Here is a 24432-nt window from a genome sequence, read left to right on the forward strand (position 1 = left end):
GATTGTATTTAGTCTTGATCGTTTTTTCAGTCGGTGAAGGTGACGCTGTATTTGTTCATTTTGACATCCAATGTATGCCAAACGTCAACCCAGTGACGCAAGCGTTTAGTCTGAAAGGTGAGGTCGATTCAGTGAGCTCACCCCTCATGAATGCCTGCTGCCGTCAGGTCACTGCCAGAGTTTCATTTCCCTCCATGAGCAGGTAGGAGACTCAGCTGTGATTTCCAAAGTGTGGCCAGCAAAACACAGAACTGAAAGTCCTTCCACAGGGTGGAGGAAAGAAAAGGGAAAACAAGGAGTGAATCAGACAAGACAAAATGTTCTATCTTGATAACAATACACCTGAACCTGTGACCTGCTTACAGTGTGGTAACCCCACCTTTTCGTATATAAGGAGCACGTTGCTTTCTGGGAGTCTTGTTAAATCTGCTTTTAGTGACTGAGATCTTTGCTGGATTACACTTGCAGTCTGACTGACAGTTCATTTCTGCTGCTGAAAGGTAAAATAACAGATTTATTAGCCACCATTCAGTTGAAATAGAATTTAATAGTCAAAAAAGAATGCAAAATTTAACTTCTACCTTTTTTTTTTTTTACATCCAATTGGACACTAGGAACATCTTGTAGACGTGTTTAACTTTTGCATTTTCAACTTTATCCAGCAAAATTAAGAATTATTCAGAATTAGCCAACAGATCAAGCGCTGAAAAGGTGATGATTTACTGTTTTTGTGCACACCTACCTGCAACTGCATGAGCTAATGAATAAGATACATCACTCTGGAAACCATGTTTGTCCACTCATGCCTTTATCTCATCCATCATGACTAAACATGCAGCACCGGTAAGTCAAATGTGACAGTTGGAACAAAAGAGTTTTTCAGTTGCAGCTTCTAGATTTGTAGACCGCAGTGCAACAGTCGCCACACACTGAGGCTCAGTCTCTGATAATACAATTTGTTAACCGCCGTAACCCCCACAGGTGCACAGAAGTACATGTGATTTGACACTTTTAGTATCTGAACTTCTCTGACGCCTACAGACGGGTTGGATGTTGGGTGATGGATGCTGTACGCTTTTAGTTGAAGTTTTTTTTTGCGTGAAAACTAACTTCTCTGTAAAGTCATATGTTTGTGCACAATTAGGAACGCGTGGGTGGAAGAGACGATCTTTTATTTTACTTTTATTTTACTGAAATTACTTAATTTTTCTAGTTTATCTCTGATGAATTGTCCTGCATATGTGGTTAGAAAATCTTTGCTTTTTGAGGGGAGAACCTCTTTTTGTGCAAGATTGATAACACAGAAGACAAAGAGAGAAGCTCTTTGGGTGCAATGTAAGCAAGAAGTTCCTGTTTTTACGAATGTTTCACCACTGCAGCTTTATGTTTTGGTGTCACACGGGCGTGGGAGGGCAGTTCAGTGTGCATAGAAAGTGCGAAGAGTGTGCAGCGCTGTCACAAAGCAAAAAGCTACTTTAAAGAATCTAAAATATAAAACATATTTGGATTTGTTTGACACTTTCGAGTTCACAACATAACTCCATTTGTGTTCTTCTATAGTTTTGAAGTCTTAAATAAATAAAAAAAACACCCACTGAGTGAGAAGCTGTGTCCAAACTTTGGACTGTTACTGTAGATGAAGTAAAAAATGATGACTAACTATTTATGGAAAAGGAGAGGCAGAGACAGATTAGTCGAATGAATCTTGCACAGTAACAGAAAGCCCATGTTTGCATCCCAAGCATTCTTGAGAAAACGTTTATTTATTTGGTGCTTTAAGCAAGCTTCAAGACAAGCTCCAGTTTGTGCTCACAGGTAATTAAACGGCAATTATTTGGGGGTTAAAACTGCCTTGATTTCTGGTGAATTCACTTGGTTAGAAGTTTCTTAAACTTTTCTTTATTTAAGATCAGATTCTTTTTGTGGCACATTTTATTTGTAGAACTTTGTACAGGAGACAAACTTCTTTTTGTGCAAGCAAGAAATGATGTTCCTGTATGACACACGTTTCGCCACTGCAGCTTTAGTTTTGGTGTCTTATGAGTGTGTGTGGGCTGGGCACTTTGATATCTACACACGTGGACAAAATTGTTGGTACCCCTCAGTTAAAGAAGGAAAAACCCACAATTCTCACTGAAATCACTTGAAACTCACAAAAGTAACAATAAATAAAAATTTATTGAAAATTAAATAATCAAAAACAGCCATTACTTTTGAATTGTTGATTAACATAATTATTTAAAAAAACAAACGAATGAAACAGGCCTGGACAAAAATGATGGTACCTCTATAAAAGATTGAAAACTATTTGACCAGAGTGACATGATTAACTCAGGTGCGTCATTTAATTGACATCACAGGTGTTTCCAAACTCATAATCAGTCAGTCTGCCTATTTAAAGGGAGACAAGTAGTCACCCTGCTGTTTGGTGAAAAGGTGTGTACCACACTGAACATGGACAACAGAAAGCGAAGGAGAGAATTGTCCCAGGACATCCAAAAAAAAATTATAGACAAACATCTTAAAGGTAAAGGCTATAAGACCATCTCTAAACAGCTTGAAGTTCCTGTGACAACAGTGGCTCATATTATTCAGAAGTTCAAGACCCACGGGACAGTAGCCAACCTCCCTGGACGTGGCCGCAAGAGGAAAATTGATGACAAATTGAAGAGACGGATCGTTGGAATTGTATCCAAAGAGCCCAGAGCAACCTCCAAAGAAATTAAAGGTGAACTCCAAGGCCAAGGTACATCAGTGTCAGATCGCACCATTCGTCGTTGTTTGAGCCAAAGTGGACTTCATGGGAGACGACCAAGGAGGACACCACTGCTGAAAAAAACTCATAAAAAAGCCAGACTGGAATTTGCAAAAATGCATGTTGACAAGCCACAAAGCTTCTGGGAGAATGTCCTTTGGACAGATGAGACCAAACTGGAGCTTTTTGGTAAGGCATATCAACTCTATGTTCATAGACTCAAAAACCAAGCATACGAAGAAAAGAACACTGTCCCTACGGTGAAACATGGAGGAGGCTCAGTAATGTTTTGGGGCTGCTTTGCTGCATCTGGCACAGGGTGTCTTGAAAGTGTGCAAGGTACGATGAAATCTGAAGACTATCAAGGCATTCTGGAGAGAAATGTGCTGCCTAGTGTCAGAAAGCATGGTCTCAGTCGCAGGTCATGGGTCTTCCAACAGGACAACGATCCAAAACACACAGCCAAAAACACCCAAGAATGGTTGAGAGAAAAGCGTTGGACTATTCTAAAGTGGCCTTCTATGAGCCCAGATCTGAATCCCATTGAGCATATGTGGAAGGAGCTGAAACATGCCATTCGGAGAAGACACCCATCAAACCTGAGACAACTGGAGCCGTTTGCTCATGAGGAGTGTTCCAAAATACCTGTTGACAGCTGCAGAACGCTCATTGACAAATACAGAAATCGTTTAATTGCAGTGATTCCCTCAAAAGGTTGTGCAACAAAATATTAAGTTATGGGTACCATCATTTTTGTCCAGCCCTATTTCATTAGTTTGTTTTTTTAAAATAATTATCTTAATCAACAATTCAAAAGTGATGGCTGATTTTGATTATTTAATTTTCAATAAATTTTTATTTATTGTTACTTTTGTGAGTTTCAAGTGATTTCAGTGAGAATTGTGGGTTTTTCCTTCTTTAACTGAGGGGTACCAACAATTTTGTCCACGTGTGTATATGACGAAATAAAAAACTGTACCCACATGTGCATGAAACTGTTAAAAATCAGCTAAATTACTGGCTAATGCAAGAAAAAGGAGCCGTAGAAAGAGATTAGTTGAAGGAATTTTGCACCAGTGAGAGGGAAAGAAGCCAACACTGCTTCTGCAGTGTCCTTGAACAAGATATAAAATCTCTCTGACCATGAGAGAAAATTTTTCTTTTTTGTGTGATTTGAGTAAGTTTAAAGATAACCCTTTGTCCATGCTCATTATATGGTGCTTACAGGGACAGATTTTTTGGTTAAATGTACTTGATTAATGATGAATTCTCCTGGTTGGAAGGTTCTAAGACTTGATTTATTTAGGAGGAGATTCTTTCTGTGGCAGATTTTATTAGTAGAGTTTTGTACTGGGGACAACCTTCTTTTTGTTCAGTGTAAGCCAGACGTTCTGTTCCTGTTTGTCGTGTGTTTCGCCACTGCAGCTTTATTTTTGGTGTCTTATTAGCATGGGCTGGCACTTTGATATTTATGTAACAAATTACAAAAACTGCACCCACATGTTCCTGGAACTGTTAAAAATTAACTAAATAACTGACTAATGCAAGAAAAGGAAGCTTGAAGACAACCCCTGGTTCACTATATGACAAGTGAAGGGCCATATTTTTAAGTAAAACTGCATTTATTCTGTTAAAAACTGTAAATACAAGAAAAAAAAACAAATGTAGAAAGAGATTAGTTGAATAATTGTGATTATGTGGGAAGCAGAGATGCCACAACTGCTCCTGAAGGTAACAAATGTCTCCGACCACGAGAGAAAATCTTTCTTTTTTGTGTGATTTAAGTAAGTTTCAAGATAACCCTTTGTCCATACTCAGTATATGATTATTACAGGGCCATAATGTTTGGTAAAATGTTTTTGATTAATACTAAATTCTCCTCGTTGGATGGTTATAAAACTTATTTAAAAGAAGTTCCTGTATTACAAACTTTTAACCGCTGCAGTTTTACTTTTTGGTGTCTTAGGAGTATATGTAGACTGGATACTTGAATGAAATAAATATAATAAAAGGGCTATAATTTTTGAAAAATGTCCTTAATTTTTTGAAAAATTCCCCTGGTTGGATAGTTATAGAACTTAATTAAAGTAAGTTATTTTTTGGTTTCTTTTGAGCACGTGTGAACAGAGTGCTTCACTGTGTATGACATAAGATTAAATGTACATGAAACAATAAAAATAGTAACGTACTAACTAACATAAGAAAAAACAGATGTTAAAAGAGATTAAATTCACTTTTGGTGTCATTAAGTGATACGTCAAATCCTCTTGATGACCAGAAAAGGTCATTATATGATAATAAAATTGCTATTTTTATTTTTTTTTCTAAAATATACTTGATTATTGATAAATTCTCTTCATTCGATGGTCATATAACTAATTTAAAATATATTATGCTGACTGCAGCTCTGTTTTTGGTGTCCTAATAGTGTGTGTGGACCAGGCATCTTTATTTTTCTGATTTATGTGAGTTTGAATACGACCTTAGGTTCATTATATGATGATTTAAAGGTTATGATTTTTAGTAAAATTGCCCTAATTTCTGATTAATTCTCCTGGTTGAACAGTGTTAAAACATAACCCTCCAGCTGTCCTCATTTACAGGCACCAAAAAATAATTGTTTGCTTGTCTGAAAAAAAAAAATCAGAAATAAAATTCCCCAAATTTCTGAAAATTTGCAAAACCTTCAGGAAGAAAATTCCAATAATTCCTTAAAAGTTTCTCCTAAAAGTTTTATTTAAAAAAAATCCCCTAAATTTGTCAAGAAAGTTCTTGTAAATATTTTTAAAATGAGTAAAAAATCTTCCAAAAAAAAAATCCTTAAAATATCTAAAGTGATTACATATATATCAGTAAAACTTCTAATATTTTTAAGAACATTCACAAAAAAATCAACCAAAACCCGGTACAATTTGCTTAAAATTCCCTTAATTTTGGTGATATTAGCTGGTTGGATGAGATAAACCTAAACAAAAGGAATTGTGTTCGTATTTGCAGCTTTATTTTGTTGTTGTCTTGTGAGTGTGTGACAAAATAGATAAAATGTACTTGACCCTCGTGTCGTCCTGCAGGTCAAAATTGACCAATTTTAAAGTTTGAAGATGTGGAAAAAAATGGATTTTCACAGTGAAACTTCTGATGTCCACATTTTCAGAATTTCTGGGAAATCCTTGAACATTTTTTGTGGAAAAAAAGAAATGTTAAAAATGTTTCTTTAAAAACATTCACATAAAATCAAGCAAAATCTAGCAAATTTCACAGGATTTTGGTTGATTTTTATGTGAATGTTGTTAAAGAAAATATTAGAGGTTTTTCTGATATATATGTAATCACTTTAGATATTTTTGGGAATTTTTTTACTAATTTTTAAAAAAAATATTTACAAGATTTTTCCTGTCAAATTTCGGGGACTTTTTAAAATATTACTTTGAAGGGACATTTTTAAGAAGTTATTGGAATTTTCTTCCTGAGGGTTTCTGCAAATTTTCAGAAATTTGAGGAATTTTTTTGAGAATTTTTGGATTTTTTTCAGACAAGGAAACAATATTTTTTGCTGCCTGTAAATGAAGACAACAGAAGGGGTTAAATATGTATGAAACAGTGAAAAAAAAACAAAGTAAAAAAAATTGATACCCTGACAAGTAAATTGTACGCATAGTACACATATCTACTGCTGAAGTGTCCCTGAGCAAGGCACCACCAGGTCTGTTTCATCTGATTTCCTTACAGTTACAGCATCATCATCATTGCAATAGTCATCCAGGCGTTTAAACGCAGAGATAAATGCACACTTGCGGCCCAAAGTCTTTCGTTTTCCTGACTCATTTGCGCCGGGGCCGGGCTCATGGCGGGATAATGATTTATTTCTGAGGCTGTCTCATGAAATAGAGTATGACGCGACCTGTCTGTCTCCTCCAGTGACGCTCCTTTGTGCTCAGTAGGTGGGATGTGCTGTTCAGGATTGAGTCAGACAGACGGAGGCAGGCAGGGAGGGGGCCCCCTGGCGGCCACAGCGGGAACTGCAGAGAGAGAGAGCGAGAGAGAGAGAGAGAGAGAGAGAGAGAGAGAGAGGAAAATGGGTGGACGGAAAGTCCCCGTGTGGAAATCCCCTTGACTTGGACTTTTTCCTTTTTTGAAAAACTATCGTTAGCGGACGCCTGTGCTCTGTTGAAAGGCTCCGCCGAAGCTGCGAGGGCTCCAAAATAGATCTGATACTGACGGAAGGAGAAGGTTGAATGGCGCCGAGGACCGCTGCGGTGAGGCTGAGTGAAGTGGCTGAGAGAGGACTAGCCTGAGCATCCGGGAGGCTTTGTTATTACCCCCTCCTCCGACATATTACACAGGTAAGACAGCAGTCCTCCCCGCTCCCCATGCGGACAGCCCGTTTCTCGGCTTTCTTTAGCCGCCGACTGGAGCAGGGCGACGGGCAACATCACGCTCGGGCCTTGAGTGAACGTATGGTCGTGTTTCTGGGGACACGGAGGAAGCTTGAAGCCTCGCTCACGACAGTGGCTTTGACAGCCATTGTTTACAAAGACGTCACCTCCGAGCGGATAACGGGGCATTTCAGGGGCCGAATGTGGCATCCGCGCGGCCGCTCGGCGTCGATCCCCGCGCGGTGAGACGCGGTCGAACGCCACATTGTTTCAAAGGTAGTTGTCATTGGAATTACGTAAGCTTTTAACGTCAGCAAAGTCTCCTGTTGTGTTTTTGTGTAGCCCCGGACAGCCTCGAACCGCAGCGTCCGGCAGCTGTGCGTCCACGGTGCGTAAAGTCTGCCCCGCTGTGACACACACACACACACTGAAACACACTGAAACACACCGTGTCAACACTGACATCCAGGTGTGTGTTGTCTGCCGCCTCATGTGACTGACTGACTAGCCCTTTAGCATGGCCTAGTCTGTTGTTGCACCTGCTGCTGGTTTGCGTAGTGGAGCCACAGAGGCCACAGCCAGCTCAGGATTCAGGTGTTTGTTGTTGTTTTTTTTTCTTTTGGAGGTGGGGGGGATCTGGATCAGCTGAGCGACTGGAGCCCTCAGAAGGCTGATGTGAGGATGTTGGTGGAAGTTTAAAAGTCAGCAAAAACTCCAGGCCTTCATGCTGACCACCACTTTCTACTTCCTGACTGCTAAAAGTGTGTGCACAGTTTGGGTGGAATAGCATTTTAAAGCTAATCTTTTTGCAACACCTTAGATGTTTTCACCCTCCTCTTGTCCTGTGAGTCGAAATTAACCTGTTTTAAAGTTTGAAAATCTGGGAAAATAAATATATTTTCACAGTGAAACTTCTCATGTCCGCATTTGCAACATTTTTGGGAAATCTTTGAACATTTTTTGGTGGAAAAAAAGAAATGTTAAAATGTTTCTTTAAGAACATTCACACAAAAATCAACCAAAATCCAGCGAATTTCGCTGGATTTTGGTTGATTTTTTTTGTGAATGTTCTTAAAGAAAATATTAGATGTTTTACTGATATATATATATATATGTAATCACTTTAGATATTTTTAGGAGTTTTTGGGAAGGTTTTTTTACTCATTTTTTGAAAATATTTACAAGAACTTTCTTGCCAAATTTGGGGGATTCTTTTTAGTGAAACTTAAGGGTAACTTTTAAGGAATTATTGGAATTTTCTTCCTGAAGGTTTTGCAAATTTTCAGAAATTTGTTGATTTTTTTTTTTGCTGAATTTTTGTATTTTTTTCAGACAATCAAACAATATTTTTTGGTGCCTGTAAATGAAGACAACAGGAGGGTTAAAGTAACTTTAGGTTGTGCTTTATTGTTTTGGTGCGATGATGTGAAATTTTCCATTTAAGACCGAGGCCTTGTGACCTTCCCATCAGCCTGGGAAGCCCTGGGTGGCCTTCATGTAAAAGTTGGGAAAATACCAGTTTACTGTTGGAAGTCTTTGAGCTCTGGGACGGCCTGCAAGGGGAATAAAAAGACAAACAAGAAAAAGAGAGAGAATTAAAAGAACAAACAAGAACACAAAGGGGGTCTTTGTGTACTTTTATTCAGTTTGGCCTCAGTAGACTCTCCAGTGGAAAAGCACCAAACAGCCAGCGATCCTGTGTGCGACGGGGTGGTTTCCCGAACAAAACTGTAAATTAACTTGAGAATTAATAAGGAAGGGGAATCTCCGCTGAAAATTTCCCACCAGTCTTTCTGCTACTGTACTCTCCTGAGACATAACATCTAACGCTCTCCCTTCTTTTCCTCTCTCCATCCAGTTTCCACGTTGTTTGGTCATCGGCGGTTCCTTCCTTCTCCTCTCCTCCTCCTCCTCGCTCCTCTTCCTCCCCTCCTTCCACCCGTCCGTCCGCCATGTCGCAGGGTCAGAACTTCCTCCCCAAATTCCTGTTTGTGTCCAACCTGCTGAAGGCGGTGAAGATCCGTCAGCGAGTGCCCAACGACGTGGTGAAGCCGGCGACCAGCGGCGGCCTCATGCACCACCTGCGGGGGATGCACCGCTACACGCTGGAGATGATCGCCATGAACCACTTCCCCCAGGCCTTCAGGGAGGTGGTGCAGGCCGCCATCCTGGACCGAGCCATGCAGGCGTCGCTGGAGCAGGAGAAGAAGCTCAACTGGTGTCGGGAGCTGAAGAAGATGGTGCCGTTGCGCACCAATGGTAAGACTGCGGCCGAGCTCTGGAGAATGCTTTGGATGAAGGTTGATCAGGTTGGGATGCTTTGTGGAGAACAACTGAGCCGATGTTCAACTTCTTCCACCCCTGATTTTAGGAAGTGTAACGTTCTTCATTGTTCCCACAGAGGATGTGTTTTGCTTTTGTTTCATTTTCTGTGATGGAGAAGGTGCAGTGTTTATGAGTCAGTGCCGTTTGATGTGCAGATTCAGAGATGTCATTACTCACAGGCAGGGTTACTGTAAATGACAACAACCAGGGACACGAGTTCCGCTTTTGCATTCGGCGGCAGCAGCCCCCTGGGTTTTACTGAGCGTCAGAGCTCAGAAAGCCCATTGCTAAGTCATGTTTTCTGTTACGTGGATGTTGTAAGACGGGAACATCCCAGGGCAGGCAGACGTTTAGAAATGGGCCTGATTACTTGTGATCAGAGCGCTGTACTGGGAAATTCTCTGGCGTCACACTCAGGACTGTTGTTTACTGTTGAAGATGTTTCAGAGCCGACTGTTTCCACAGTTTTTTATTCACAACATTCGGGGTTTGCCCCCTCTTTTTCTGTGTAGGTGTTTCTAAGGAGCGTGAATGTCAGTGGATGTGAAAAAAAAAGCACATACATTACACCTTAAGTTTCTCACCTTCCTGGCTGCCTGTGGTAGGTTTATGTCTCCATCTGTGTCTCATTGTCTCTGGTGGCCTTTTCATCTTTACTACAGTAACTTAAACACATCTGGTGTGTACATTAGACCTATTTTAAGGTGAGGGAAGAAAAAGCAATCTTTGAAGAGGGTCATCAGCTGTAGCGTTCACAACAGAAAGAGGAAGCGGAAATCAATCAGCGCTACAGATTTGTCTCTAATTGTGTGAGTTTCCAAAGGAAATCATTTCTGTTTTTCACATGTGTGAAAATTCCTACAGCTCATATCAGAACTTTGAGCAGTTACTGGATGTACGAGGAACTCGTGTGTGTCCCAGCGCTTGTTTTAGGTCAATAGTGAAACTCTTTCCGAGGGTCCCTGCCAATTCTAAAGCCGGTAATGACTAAAGAGGTTACTGTTACTGTCATCAATGCACGGTTCCTCTTCAGAAAGACCCCAGAATTGATGACAAACTATTTTGAGTCCTGCTGCCAGTAAAATCTGCATGGAATTTCCTGACTTGCGAAGATGATGTCATAAAGATGAGACGAGAATTTAGAGTCGGAGCGTCTAACTCTGAAGGACCCAGAAGTGACTTTGAGCAGAGGACGGACAACAGACACACACACACACACACGGAGGACTGACTGACTGCTGCTGAGTCACTGGAGCTCAGCAGACACACACACACACACACACACACAGAAAACGTGAGGGAAGAAGAAGTCGGTCGGTGAACATCCATATCAGAGATCCGTCATCTGGGACTTAAATCCACCCATTAGCCCCAAAATCTTTTTTCTCAGCTTGTCATCTCTGTGAATCTACCAAAGCTTCATTCCCAAAATTTAATCACAGCACAAGATTGAAAAAAAAAATAGTCCTGACCACCATAAAAACAAAACAGCCTTGTAAACATTCAGTTAAATTTTCAGGGTCACATCCTTTTTCCTGTTTCATAAAACTTTTCCATCCAGCGGAGGAAGGCATTATTAGGAGTCAGTGCGCCTTCTGTCTTAAGTGTCTGGGATGCATCCGAGGGTTTTTCCCAAACAGCATCCCATGTCTGTCATGTGTCCCCATCAGGCAGGATTTGTTCAGCTGCAGCACAGTGACTCCACATACACTGCAGCAGTGTTCTGCTTTAGAAGAACACATTTCAAGTTTCTCTTGTGTAATCCACATTACTTGCAATTAGCTGCTTCTGTTTTCTTTCGGTGCAGATGCAGAAATATTCTTGTGTGGGACAGAGAGTGGGATGATACAAACCGAGCTGGAGCCCCACTGGTGACACAGCTTTGCCAACTTTAGCTGTCACCTGGACTACAACCAGATAAGCTCCAGTCTGGCCCTGGTTGTTTTCCGGAAGTGTCTATATTTAGACTGGTGGGACCTGCCGGCTGTCTTTCATCTTTAGTCATCAGCCGGGCACCTCAATTCAGGGTCAAAAGTCTGTGTTTTCGTGCACAAGAGGAAGCGGCGGTGCGTGTGGACGTTTGTGCCTCTTCGCGTACGCCCGCGTCTCCGTTGATGATGCCTTTTCTCGCTAGAGAGCCGTGCATTTTATGTTTTTGTGGAGTGATGTAAGAGCACCGAAATGCAACAACAGCTCGCCAGTCTGAAATAGAAGTGGATGTTTTTCCCTCCGAACACGCTGGGATGTTCTTTCAGTTGAATGAAAACAACTGTATCTCACATTACATTCATCTTGCACCACAGTTAATGTTATTCCAAGAAAGCCGATCACAGCTTGGCCTGTGGCACACGTACCTCAAGGCAAAACACGCTTTAGAATCTTTGTTGTGAAGACTAACCTTATCTCGGCTGGTTTTTTTTTTTTTTAATAAAATTTACATTTCTTTCCTTGTGCTGAGGTTCTTGTAACACGAGCCGCTCCTCCGAAAATCTGAAAGTTTCATTTTGATGCCGAGGATTTATACAAGCAAGGGCGTGTGTGTTTTAGGTGCTTGAGCTACTTCCAGGTGAACGCTTGTGGATAACCGAGATAGACGAAACATACGTATCGCAGTGCATTTTTGTATGTTTGTGCGTGTGAGGGCACATGTTGTCTGAGTGCTCATTAATCACAGCCTTCATCGGGTGTTGATAGCAGTAGTTACAACGATAACATTCCACCCTGTCCAAGTCACGCCCTCACGGAAAGTACAGGACCAGCTGAGAAGCATTGATGAGCTGGGATCATAGGAGGGGAACGCACACACACACACACACACGTGCACAAAAGGCAGAAGTTAGCGCAGGGAAATTCCTGTGTTTAGTGTGGCAACAGGGTTTTTCAGAGCTGCACACATTGACAAATATGGGCTCTACTGTTTCACAATGAGAAAAAGACCCAGAACTGCCGAAGGAGGCTAAGTAAAATTCCAGGATTTTTAAGCTACTCTTAAACCAGCACGTCTTCTGAGCCGCAATCTGTCTGAGCAATTAGCAGATTATAGACAGTAGATTGTTGGCAATTGTTTGCAGTTCTCTGTAGATTTAGGTAGTAAACTTTTTAATTTTTCCAAAGTGGATTTCAGGTGAATTATGAGCCATTTTTCCCCAACCAGCTGGGAATAGTGTGAGCTTAGTCTGTAGAGAGAGTGTCCTGTTAGACATATGAGGGTCATATAATAGTCCACAAACCAGATAGTGTGACAACTGGCCCGACGGCCTGGAAATCCCCAGACTTTTGTTACGCTTCTGTGTGCGCAAGCAGCAATTGTGTGTTGTGCGCGCTGTGTGAACGTAGTATTTGCATTTACCCATGCACTATTTTGGAACTTCGTGTGCAACATTAACCGACCGTTGTGCTGATAATCTTTTCTTCTTCCTGCCCTGTGTGCGTCCGTACAGGAGACGGGAACTGTTTGCTTCACGCGGCCTCTCAGTACATGCTCGGTGTTCAGGACACTGACCTGGTGCTTCGGAAAGCTCTTCACGGCGTTCTGAAGGAGACGGACACCGGTGTGTTTAAAGCTCGCTTCCAGGCAGAGCTGCTCCAGTCCCAGGAGTTCACCCAGACCGGCCTCCGATACACCACCATGGTATGAAGCCCTCAAAGTCTGTTTGGTTGCTTTACATTAAAATCACTTTAGCCACATGCTAGTGACAGAGTCAAATTAAATTTTGCTAATAAATATGATGTGTTTTTTTTATTTTAAATCATTTCCCTCATTTTCCTGCCTTTAACCCTCCTGCTGTCTTCATTTACAGGCACCAAAAAATATTGTTTGCTTGTCTGAAAAAAGATCCAAAAATTCAGCAAAAAAAAATCCCCAAATTTCTGAAAATTTGCAAAACTTCAGGAAGAAAATTCCAATAATTCCTTAAAAGTTTTATTTAAAAAAAATCCCCAAATTTGGCAAGAAATTCTTGTATTTTCAAAAAATGAATAAAAATCTTCCAAAAAATCCTAAAAATATCTAAAGTGATTACATATATATCAGTCATTTTTAACATTTCTTTTTTCTACCAAAAAATATTCAAAGATTTCCCAAAAATGTTTAAAATGTGGACATCAGAAGTTTCACTGTGAAAATATATTTTATTCCACATTTTCAAACTTTAAATCGAGTCAGTTTTGACCCACAGGACAACACGAGGGTTAAACTACTTTCTTTGCATTGCTACTACAAAAATGTAATCAATTTTACAAGTTTCTATACTAACGTTTTGTCCCTGAATGTGGTGTGTGCTTTCCCAGAACTGGGAGGAAGAGTGGGAAAAGATAGTGAAGATGGCATCTCCGGTCTCCAGTAGCAACGGCCTCCAGTTTGACTCATTGGAGGATATTCACATCTTCATCCTGTCCAACATCCTTCGCCGACCCATCATTGTCATTGCAGGTACATTTTTATCATCTCAAAGTACGTTTAATTCTCCTCGTTTCCCTTCAAAGAGTCACCGGTCTTGTATCGACACGTCTCTCTGTGATGGAGAATGTGAAGATATCTCCTTTAAAACATGCCTCAACATTTTGTTGTTGGTTATTTTGAAGCTGTAGTAGTGTTTTATTTCAATGTATGGCATCCTGTTTGTCTTATATGGGAAATTACAGCGAATATTGTGAATCCTAAACTACACATAGGATGAATATGCACAAAAATTATGATTTTAAAGATTTTGCAGGTCTGGAATTACACTTTTAAGAGTCTAATCAAACATTTCTGGTGTAAATTTCACTTAGAAACATGCTAACAATAAGTCTGTGACTATATTTAAGTTGCTCATGGTCAATTCCTTCTTTAACTCAGTAGTAACTCGTACATTGTTGTTCTTTCAACAGACCAGGTGGTCAGGAGTATGAAATCTGGCTCCTCCATCTCTCCTCTGAATGTGGGTGGGATTTATCTGCCTTTACACTGGCCGCCTACAGAGTGCTACAAATACCCGATAGTGCTCGGTTACGACTCCCAGCACTTTGCACCCCTCATCACCATCAAAGACAGCGGTCCAGGTAGGAAACACAGAGTGATGTAGCTGACATGACAGTGGGAGAAAAAAAGAGGCCTGCTCAGAAGTTTGTTTAACGTCTTCATCTCAATTTGTCAGAGATCCGAGCGGTGCCGCTTATCAACCCGAGACGGGTGGGCTTTGAGGAGCTGAAGGTTCACTTCCTGATGGAGAAGGAGCAGCAGCAGAAAGAGCGGCTTCTTAAAGACTACCTGCACCTGATTGAGATCCCCGTCATAGGGCTGGGCCACGACACCACACGGATTATGAAAGCTGCACGGTACTTATGACCTTTAAGTTCCATCCTCTGAATGGCCTCAGTGTTGGTTGATGAACACAGATTTTATAGTTTAACTAATTTAAAACCTTTTCAGGACACTATTGACAACAGCTGTGCTAACTAAATTTAACTGAAAAGGTTTAAAATTTAAAAAATAATGCAGTTAAGAACCATGTTGTTTGTCTCTGTGCTCAGATTGGATGAAGGGAACCTTCCAGAAGACATGAACCTGATGGAGGACTACCTGCAGCTCGTCAACCACGAGTACCAGCGCTGGCAGGAGGACAAGGAGCAGGCATGGGCCGCCCAGCCACAGCGCCCACCTCCCTTCTCTGTCTCCCAGCTCTCCCTCATTGAGATCCGCTGTGCCACGCCACGATGCACCTTCTACGTCTCTGTGGACACGCAGCCTCATTGTCATGAATGCTTTGAGAAGCGTCAGGCCACCACCGGAGGAGCGAGAATAGAGGGGGTGGTTCAGACCAAAGGAGGAGGTGTACAAGGTGGGGTTGGAGTGATCGGGGGATCAGAGACTGAGGTGAGCTCCAGAGGAGCCCGAAGCAGCAGCCCCCCATGTTCCTCGTCTGGGAGAGGGGTGGTGTTATCCAGCCCCCGCTCAGCCCCACCCACCGCCCCCAGCCTCAGCCTATACAGTGAAACTCATGCCATGAAGTGCAAGACACCCGGCTGCCTCTTCACCCTCAGTGTGGAGCACGATGGACTTTGTGAGCGCTGCTTCAACTCCAGGCAGAACCACGGACCCCCTGGAGCTGGAACGGCTGCCACAGGACTCCCGGGCCCCAATGGGGGGCCCGTCGTTCCCCACCCGGCCCAGGGCTCCGGCTGGACCCAGTGGGGGGGCTGCGAGACAGAGACAGAGCGATGCAGCATGTGCAGACAGGAGGCGTTCAGGATATTCAATGGTCTGTGTCCACCCTGCATGCAGAGACAGCAGGCTCCAGAGAGGGGAGAGCCTCAGCAGAGCAACCCAAGGACTGAGGCCTCGTCTTCGGCTTGGAGCCAGGCCAGGGACACTGAGCGGCCGTGCCTCACCCTAACCCCCGGGCACACCTCAGCCTGGCAGGCCCCTCTGGCCAGGCCTTGTAAAAGATCTGGCTGCCAGTTCTTTGGGACACCAGAGAAATTGGGTTTCTGCACTATTTGCTATGTAGACTATCAAACCAACCACCGTAAGTCCTGAAACAAAGCTGGAATAATTTTAACATATGACATGATGTTCAGACATAAAAAATATCTTTTCAAAGCTGTAAAGTTATTTAAATAAACATTTTTTGTCAGTTTATCTGTGGTTATCTGGCATGTTGCTGATGTTGGCTGCTGTCTGTTCCAGACCTGACTCCTCCTCCTGCACCGGTCCAGAGCCGGCATGGTTTGGAGACAGGCTTCCAGAATGCCTCACGGTGTCGTGGGCCTGGGTGTGGTGCTGTTGGCAAGGCGATGCTGGAGGGCTACTGCGATAAGTGTTACGTCAAAGAGCAAAGCGCACGGCTAAACCAAGTGGCACATCGCACACCACACTCCCCTCCTCTGGTCATGGTGGGTGTTTGACACTCTTACTGGACTTGTGTCTTCTTCTTCTTATGTCTTTGCTTTTCCACCATTTTTGCCGCATATCTTCACTATTGCAACATCCTGCTCCTCCACAGTTGCTAATCAGCCGTCCTCCTCTTTTTCTTTGCTCCCCTTCTTGTTCTCCTGTAAAAAGCGTGACCGAGCAGCCAAACCCAGATCTTCACAGCAATCCCAGACCCAGACCCAGACCCAGACTCAGTGCCGGCGGAGTGGCTGCAGCAACGTGTCCCCGGGTTGCACAGATCTCTGCCCAGAGTGCCACACGCGTGGCCAGGGCAGGGAGGCGGGCAGGCGGGCGCAGGCGCCCAAGGAGAAGTCGAAGCAGCGGTGCCGGACGCAGGGCTGCGACCACTACGCCAACCAAGAGAAACAGGGCTACTGCAACGAGTGTGACCACTTCAAACAGATTTACCGCGGCTGACCACATGCGCTCCACACAATGACAACACATCGCTAGCACGCTAGAGCCGCCGCCCTGCTGTGGGCTCCCCATGCCAGTCAATGCACCTCTGATACTAACTAACCAACTAACTAACTAGCTAGTGACTAACTAGTAACCTTATGGCCTGAAAATCAAACCCCCCATGTAGAATGTGAAGAGAGAGTGTGTGTACGTGGGGGGGCGGTGAGTGTGTGTGTGTTCACAGTAGACATGGCCTCCAGAATACCTCTTTGTGCAATTATTATCATCAGACGTGCCCTGTGCACTTACACGGTGAGAGGTTCGGCTACATGTCAGAGCAACTGACTTAACTCTTGTGTACAATATGTATTTAGAGGTACGCAGTGAATCGTGCCGGACAAAATGATTGTATGTTGACATAACAAGAAGCATCTGACATTGCTTTCTAGACCACAGCCAAGGATTTCTACCCCCCGTCCGTCCGTCTGTCTGTCTTAACCCGTCTGTGTACCTGTCTGCCTGTCTGTCTGGCGTTTGCGCTGTCGAGTGAGGGATGCAGTAGTTGGGCGGTGAGCAGAAGTGAGCCGAACCAGGCCAAAGCCAAGCAAGTGAAGTGCTTGAAATGAAGTTGTTTAGCTTAGTTCCCCAAAATTACTCATTTGTCCTCCCAGAACAGACAAAGATTTGCCAAAAGAGGCTCTTGCAATCAATATTGTAAAATGATCAAAAGTTGATTTTCTTCCATTAGTCAGTCAGTAGGAGTGCTAGTTTATATTTTGAGGCAAATTAGTATTGTTACTTATCTGTTATATGAAGTTGTAAATTTCTTGGTATAAAAAGCAAGAACAAACCGCGTGTCCAAACAGTGCAAGACAGACAGGGCAGGCCCCTGCTAGTTTTGGTGCTACATGTACAGAAATACAAGCCTCTCCATTGTAGCCAACATGCTGCTGGTGTCACCGGGCAGACGGCAGAGAACACAGCAGAGACAGGACTCATTCTCTTTCTATTCCTCCTTTCCTTCCTCTTATTTCCCCTTTTCTCCAAAACAGATCTGTTGCCTTGGACGTTGTTTTCCTGTTTACTTACCACTTAAGCACCTAGAAACGCATCGACACATGCGCACACATACCTGCACACAACACAAATGTAGTTTTGCCAGTCCTGTCAGAAGGGGATTGCCGACCGTAGAGAGAACTGAGAAAATGAAGACGGGTGAAGTCTGGATAACTATCCACCTTACCGCGGCACACACACACATGCACACACGCACATGCAAACACAGCTCTGTGAGATTGTAACGCCCCACCCCGGCCTGAGGTGATGTGTAGGTAGACAAACCCGTAAAGAAATGCATTCCTCTCTGCTCCACCCCACTGGATGTGCCAAGGCGACAATTTCAAAACGTCAGAGAGCAATCCCATTGCCTGCTTTGGCTAATCTCGTTTATCTGAATGTGTTTTATTGGGGCTGATCCTCGATAAGTTTTGCCTTTAAGTAGTGATTGAAATTTTATGGACCAGAGGGGCCTGATCAGTGATTGTGGATCAGTGCTCCCACCTATAAAATGCTTTTGTGAATATGGATCTTAGTCCATATTGTAGGACCTTCCAACCCGATGCCTCATCTCCAAACACACACACACACAACGCACGCATGTGTGCGTCTGGAATACACAAAAAAAACTGACATTCCTGTTTTTTTTTTGTTTTGTTTTTTGTTTTGGAATTTTTTAATGTATTTTGATATATTTGGTTTTGTTTTCTGCCAAAAAGAGAAAAAAAAAAAAAACGACAAAAAAACGTGCCATCAATTGCCAAACAGTTGTTGTTACCTCCTTAAAAATGGCCAGCCTGGACCATTCTAACCTAACCAGAGGCCACAGACGGACATCTCCAATTTTGTGCAAAGCTTAACAAGATCTCTCATCTTGAAAAATCCCCAAACGGACGCCATCTCTATATGTGAGCGTCTGTTTTATCCAAGTGCAAAGAAACGCATATCTGCAATGATAACCTCAAGTGTGAAACATCAGACCAACCGAAACGTGACATCATGTGGAACAGTGATTCCCCTCATACTTCTGCTGAACACCTCTGCTGTAGGCGGATGTCCATCTGTGGCTCTGGTTAGAGAAGCATAGACAAACAGGCTCTCGGTCTGCCTTTTCATTCAACTGTATCTAAAGCTGTCGGGCCAGCCCACATGTTGACGGCCTGTACGTAGATCTCTGTGTGCTTTAATCACCTCTAGACAAACCTTAATCAATTAAAGGCCAATTAGCGGTCGGCTCGTCGGGGTTTTCGGAGCTCCGGCTGAGCTCGGCTGGGAGGAGATCACATAAGTTGCACATGACTTGTCTAAGCTGCTGAGGCATTTAGGAATGGTACTCCGACTTGCGTAGGGACATTCCAACGGTAGGAAGAGCGTCGGCTTAGGAGCAGAAGGTGTAACAAAACATGCAAATGGTGTGGAAGTTTCTTTGTGTGACCTTTTCGACAATAGGGTATTGTATGAAAAAAGCCTGGTTTTATTTGTTAAGTATTTATTCATATCAAGATATCTGTATTGTGTGATTCAATAATTATTTATATGTCGTCCTGAAATGAATTATTTTTATTAAGAAATCTGAAACCTGACTGATGTGGTTCTTGGCTCTGCAGTTATTGTGTGTGTGCATGAGTGTGTGTGTAACATTTTGCGTTATTGTCACATAAGAGTTGAGTTTAAGCTTTTATTTGTGTTATGTAAGGTAGCATAAGAGAATGAATATGTCAGTTTTTCTCACTGAAAGCAACACAAATGTGTAGTCGCACTATCAAAGAATATATTTGTGCAACACAACATGCATGCAGCCCTATCAGCACATGCACATATAGCACGCTCACATGTTCTCTGAGACTCAACAGTGCACTCTCCTTACAGCATAGCCTCTATTTACTGAGCTGTGTGTTGCTTAACGCTGTTTCTACTGAAAGGCGCTCTCTCACTATTTTCAGCGAATCCATCTCCAGTGTAGGAAGTGCACCGGCTGCTGCAAAAGAAGCCGTCAGATAACCGATGACGGAGGCCTGGTTTAGATGTGGCAGAGTGCACCATTTTCCCATATGCTTAACTGGGTTGGCTCTTTTTTTCCCCCCCTGTTCTTTCCGCCTCTGTTGTTCTTTTTTTTCTTTTGTCATTGCTACAGGTTTCCATACAAAAGAAAAGTTCAATTGATGAGTTTTTTTTTAGGTGCTTTTTTGTGACTATTCAGTTGTTTCCAGGTTATCGTTAGGGCGTCTCGCAATTTAAAAAAAGCAACACAAAGGGAACCCCCACCCTCACCCGGGAGGAGTTGATCGTGCGGTGGGAGGGGGGAGTTTGGAGTCAGAGGGGCAGATTTGGCAGTTGCAGATGGGGAATTGGTTAAAAAAGGTTTTCTATCACATGGCAGGGGTGACATTTAAGAAGTGCGTGACTGCTGCAGGGTTGAGCGTGGGCCCACTCATCTACCTACAGCCTCCACCACAGTTAGATAGGTAGGCTGATGTGGTTTCCTGGAAATACCCCAGCATGCAAACACGCTTGTGTAACAGTTCATCTGCAGACTGTTTCACTTGAGCTGTGAGAGCGTCACTGCTGTGGGCTACTAAACCTGTCTATGCAGATATAAATAACTCTAAGAAGTACATATGCTAGTTTTAGCTTCAAGACAAAGATTTTTATGGGTCAAAAGTGCTGTCAGGTCATTGAAATAACGAAGACATTTAAAACAGAAGAGATGTATGCAAAACATCTTTCCTAAAAATCTTTTGAAAGTCTGTAAATGAAACTACAAAAATCATAACTGGAAGAAATATCGTGTGTCTTATAGGTGACGTTGTGTTTCACCCTTTGAACCTTTTGCAGTTTATTTTTTGTTCCAGTCACATTTTTACTCACTGTGGCCTCATTTTGACTTAAATGTAAAGTTCTGCACTGCACCTTTACGGAAACGGCACAACTAGAACTCACGAATGCCTTTTGTGCAGCAGGACATACATGACAAAAAACAAAAGTTGAATTTCTTTTTTCCCCCACCAAAACATGAAATAACCTGGAATCAACATGTAATACTTTTTTTTTTTCAAATTCCAACAGATTTTGCCAGTTCAAAGAAGAAATGTTGGCCATGCCTACTATAGTTGTTTTATTGTTTACGATTTTCTGTTCTGTGTAAACACAACCTGCAGCTCAGACCCAGAATTTTGGTCGTTTGACTTCACTTGGTGGCAGTGGATTCACTAATGGCTTTTCAGTTGCACTGAGGAAGTCATACATGTAGATTTTTTTTTTTGTACAGTGAACCCTCGCTATAACGCGGTTCACCTTTCACGGCTTCGCTGTTTCACGGATTTTTTAGTGCATTTTTTTTTTATGCTTTTTTTGTGTTCTGCATCCTGATTGGCTAAGGGACTGACCAACATGAACAGTCTCCGCACCTCTCCTCTGCCATACAGGCCAGCGCTGCCTGCTGTGGAACGCTGCATCATTTCTCTCCTTGGTCTCCATGTAGTGAGACACCCTGAAAGACGGAGCCGACGGAGCAGCCTTATTCTTTTCCCCCACCATCAACCAGACAGTGGACGTGGTCCCCAGCCGTCTCTGGCCACCGCAGCCGCGTTCCCCAGGAGAAGAGTGCAGGCGCGAGCCTTCCCCACCCCGGACCCCTCCAATTGATTCAGCAGGCCCGCTCTCTGAGGCAAGAGTACCGCCGCGGCCCACCTGGCTGCAGCTGCAGCGCTCCCCCAAGTGCAGTATTATATAATAACTGTAAAAAATAAAGCTGACTACTTCACGGATTTCGCCTATCGCGGGTTCTTTTTGGAACGTAACCCCCGCGATAAACGAGGGTTCACTGTATATGTAAAAAAATATGACAGTAGAAAAGAGTGATTTTGATGAAATACCTCAATATTAAGCAAACTTCCTAGAATTAGAGGCCAAAATTCCACCAGTGTTGTAGCATAAAGAACAACTTCAGGGATCCTATGACATTTACTGTTCTTAGTAAAGCCAAGGAGGAGGACCTTTGACGGAGTTATGTGACAATCAGAATTGGTTTGTATGTCTGTCTGTTACCAACATCACTCAAAAACGAACTAACAAATTTCTATTTGATTTTCAGGGAAGGCCAGAAATGGCGAAAGGACCAACTGATTAGATTCTGACAGTGATGCAGCTTATAGTCTGGATCCATGGATTTGTTAAAGATTTCTGTATCATTACAAGATAACAGCTCACTGTAACCATGACAACAAGTGAACACTACGTCAGCTTCCTGCTGAGGATCACATGATTGTGATCCTACTACAAATCGACCGCTGAGGACTTATTGGGACTTATCCGTCCGAAATCATACAAAAAATAGTTTATTGAATTGTTCCTTGTATGGGGCTGCACAGTGGAGTAGTGGTTAGCACTTTTGCCTTGCAGCAAGAAGATCCCTGATTCGAGTCCCGGCCTGAGCCCGGGATCTTTCTGCATGGAGTTTGCATGTTCTCCCTGTGCATGCGTGGGCTTTCTCCGGGTACTCCGGCTTCCTCCCACGGTCCAAAAATATGCTGAGGTTAATTGATCACTCTAAATTGCCCGTAGGTGTGAATGTGAGTGTGATTGTGTGTCTGTATATGTAGCCCTGTGACAGACTGGTGACCTGTCCAGAGTGTCCCCTGCCTTCGCCCGAGTCAGCTGGGATAGACTCCAGCACCCCCGCGACCCTAATGAGGATAAAGTGGTGTATTGTTTCTGAGTCCCATCAATTTCAGCCACCAGCTACATATTTTAGGTCACGTGATTCGGTATCCATACATAACGCACACATGTATAACACACGCTTGTGCTCAGAGCAAGGTCATTTTGTTTGTGGGTACATCTATATTAAATGGACACATTCTATACTGCTGTGATTTCAGCTACAAACTTTTTCAAGATTTTAGTCATCAGAAATGATACGACTGAGCAGTCTTGTGGGCTACTGCACCCTCTGAGCTTTTCTTGTTCTTTATGGTGACAAAGGTCCTGACCTCTGACCAGTTACCATCTCTATGCAACATGGAACTTTTGATGACACTATCTTGCTAGAGTTCTGCTGAAAGGTGATAACACTGGATTGAAATGAGCTAAATATAAACCCCAACTGAGGAAGAGGTAGATATAATCACAGATTCAACAAACAACAGATGCACAAATAGCTGCCCACTCATAGCTATATTAGCTATGTATAATTCCACTCCACAGCTTGATCAGCATGTAAAGGCGGCAAAGATTTGTAGTAGGGCTCCACTTGACACTACGATAACTATTACTTTTTGTACAGCGGTCACTACCCACACTGTCTGTGTGAATAACAATAGCTGGCCCCTCGTGTTTCTGTTCCGTAGTGAGTTTGTGGAAATGATAAAACTCTGAACCTCAAAAGCTGTCAGTGGGTGTGAAGGACACATTGTCCTTTCAACATTTATCAGAACTGCATCATTTATCAGAGCCAGAAACTGCAAAAACTGAAAGATTGTTTAAATTTCCAACAGTCCATGAAGTAGTCATGATTGGTTCTGTCACAAATTAGCCAAATCTAAGCTTTAATTGTAGCATTTGTATCACTTTATCCTACGTATCTCATATTAAAAAAATCCCAAAATCTATCATTTACACAAATCAAATTCAATTTAAAAGACATAAATAAATTCTGTGTGTCACATGCCCGAAATCCAGGGACTTTTGAGGAGATCTGAGACAAGTATGAAAAAATCCATCAACAGCTATTATGTAGTCACCTTTTCCTCTCATTTTGGAAGCAAAAACGGTACACATGCTGATTCTGGGTTCAAATGAAAATTTTAATATATATAATCAAATAAGTTCAACTTTTGTGTTTTATAATTGATGCAATTAGAACTGAGTCAAACTGCACAAATTACATTTTTGAGTTCTCTCTGCTTCTAGTCATGACTGTTCTGTTTCCACTGAGTGAGTAATAATGTGATAGGAACAAAAAAAAATCCCTAGAAGGTTAAACATAACTTCTGCTAGTAGACAAATAATCATTTAGTTCACACAGATTGTCTTAATGCTGTTAGAAAATTACATAGATTTGCTTTTGTTGATATTGTGTGTTGGTGTTGCAGAATAAGTAAATATAAAAATCTGACTGTAGGAATACTCTATAAAAGGCAAAAGTCTTGCATGGAAAGTTTTACTTAAGTAAAAGTATGGGACAATGAGCAATATGTGCTTTATGAATGTGATAATGATACGTTCATTAACCAGCTCACAGTTTGGGATTGGGAGGTGGACATCCTCTCTATTTGTAAGACCAGGCTTAAAACCTTCCTTTCTGACTAATCTTATAGTTAGGGCTGACCCTGAGGGGATCAACAGCTGTAGTGTATTTAATGCCAGAGCTGTACACCATAACAGTAAAGTTATGACTCAGTTTGCATGTTGGCTTGTACTTTATATGTATCAGTTATGTTAAAGCTCATGTCCCGAGTTTGAATCGCAGCATCTCCCAAAACACTGTTGGTCCCACCGTCCCTCCCTCTGATTTCGCCCCTTTATTTGTGCACGCTCGCAGTACATGAGAGGAGTGCCCGGAGTGCTGCAGCATCTTGCCTGTTTTGCTGTTTTCCCCTCTTCTA

At 42.6% G+C, this 24432-nt stretch overlaps 2 protein-coding genes across 5 annotated transcripts in view; one reads left to right on the forward strand and one right to left on the reverse strand.

Annotated features, from left to right (window-relative positions):
* Positions 1–395: 395 nt before the first annotated feature.
* On the forward strand, positions 396–19405 carry tnfaip3 (tumor necrosis factor, alpha-induced protein 3). Of its 4 annotated transcripts, none has more exons than XM_022205052.2 (9): positions 396–500; positions 8990–9390; positions 12897–13087; positions 13747–13888; positions 14329–14499; positions 14595–14775; positions 14971–15965; positions 16127–16332; positions 16502–19405. In XM_022205052.2, exons 2-9 carry the CDS (start codon positions 9084–9086, stop codon positions 16787–16789), a joined length of 2481 nt encoding a protein of 826 aa, XP_022060744.1. In that variant the 5' UTR covers positions 396–500; positions 8990–9083; the 3' UTR covers positions 16790–19405. The 4 variants fall into 4 exon arrangements, with proteins under 4 accessions (XP_022060744.1, XP_051815444.1, XP_022060743.1 ...); XM_051959484.1 differs by lacking the exon at positions 396–500 and adding an exon at positions 659–843; XM_022205051.2 differs by lacking the exon at positions 396–500 and adding an exon at positions 6784–7098.
* Positions 19406–20799: 1394 nt separating this feature from the next.
* adss2 (adenylosuccinate synthase 2) overlaps positions 20800–24432 on the reverse strand; it is a 238197-nt gene continuing 234564 nt past the window's right edge. The window contains exon 12 of the mRNA XM_051959495.1: positions 20800–21200. Within this exon, the coding sequence (XP_051815455.1) occupies positions 21118–21200 (83 nt within the window). The 3' untranslated portion in view covers positions 20800–21117. The remainder of the gene's footprint in view (positions 21201–24432) is intronic.

Source organism: Acanthochromis polyacanthus, chromosome 15 (assembly GCF_021347895.1).
Source record: "Acanthochromis polyacanthus isolate Apoly-LR-REF ecotype Palm Island chromosome 15, KAUST_Apoly_ChrSc, whole genome shotgun sequence".
Classification (NCBI taxonomy): domain Eukaryota; kingdom Metazoa; phylum Chordata; class Actinopteri; family Pomacentridae; genus Acanthochromis; species Acanthochromis polyacanthus.

Bases quoted from the DNA above. Each gene is read 5' to 3' on its own strand.
- tnfaip3 (XM_051959484.1), top strand. The intron at 13,088-13,746 runs GTATGAAGCCCT...GTGCTTTCCCAG, and splicing joins GCCTCCGATACACCACCATG to AACTGGGAGGAAGAGTGGGA. The intron at 15,966-16,126 runs GTAAGTCCTGAA...TGTCTGTTCCAG, and splicing joins AGACTATCAAACCAACCACC to ACCTGACTCCTCCTCCTGCA.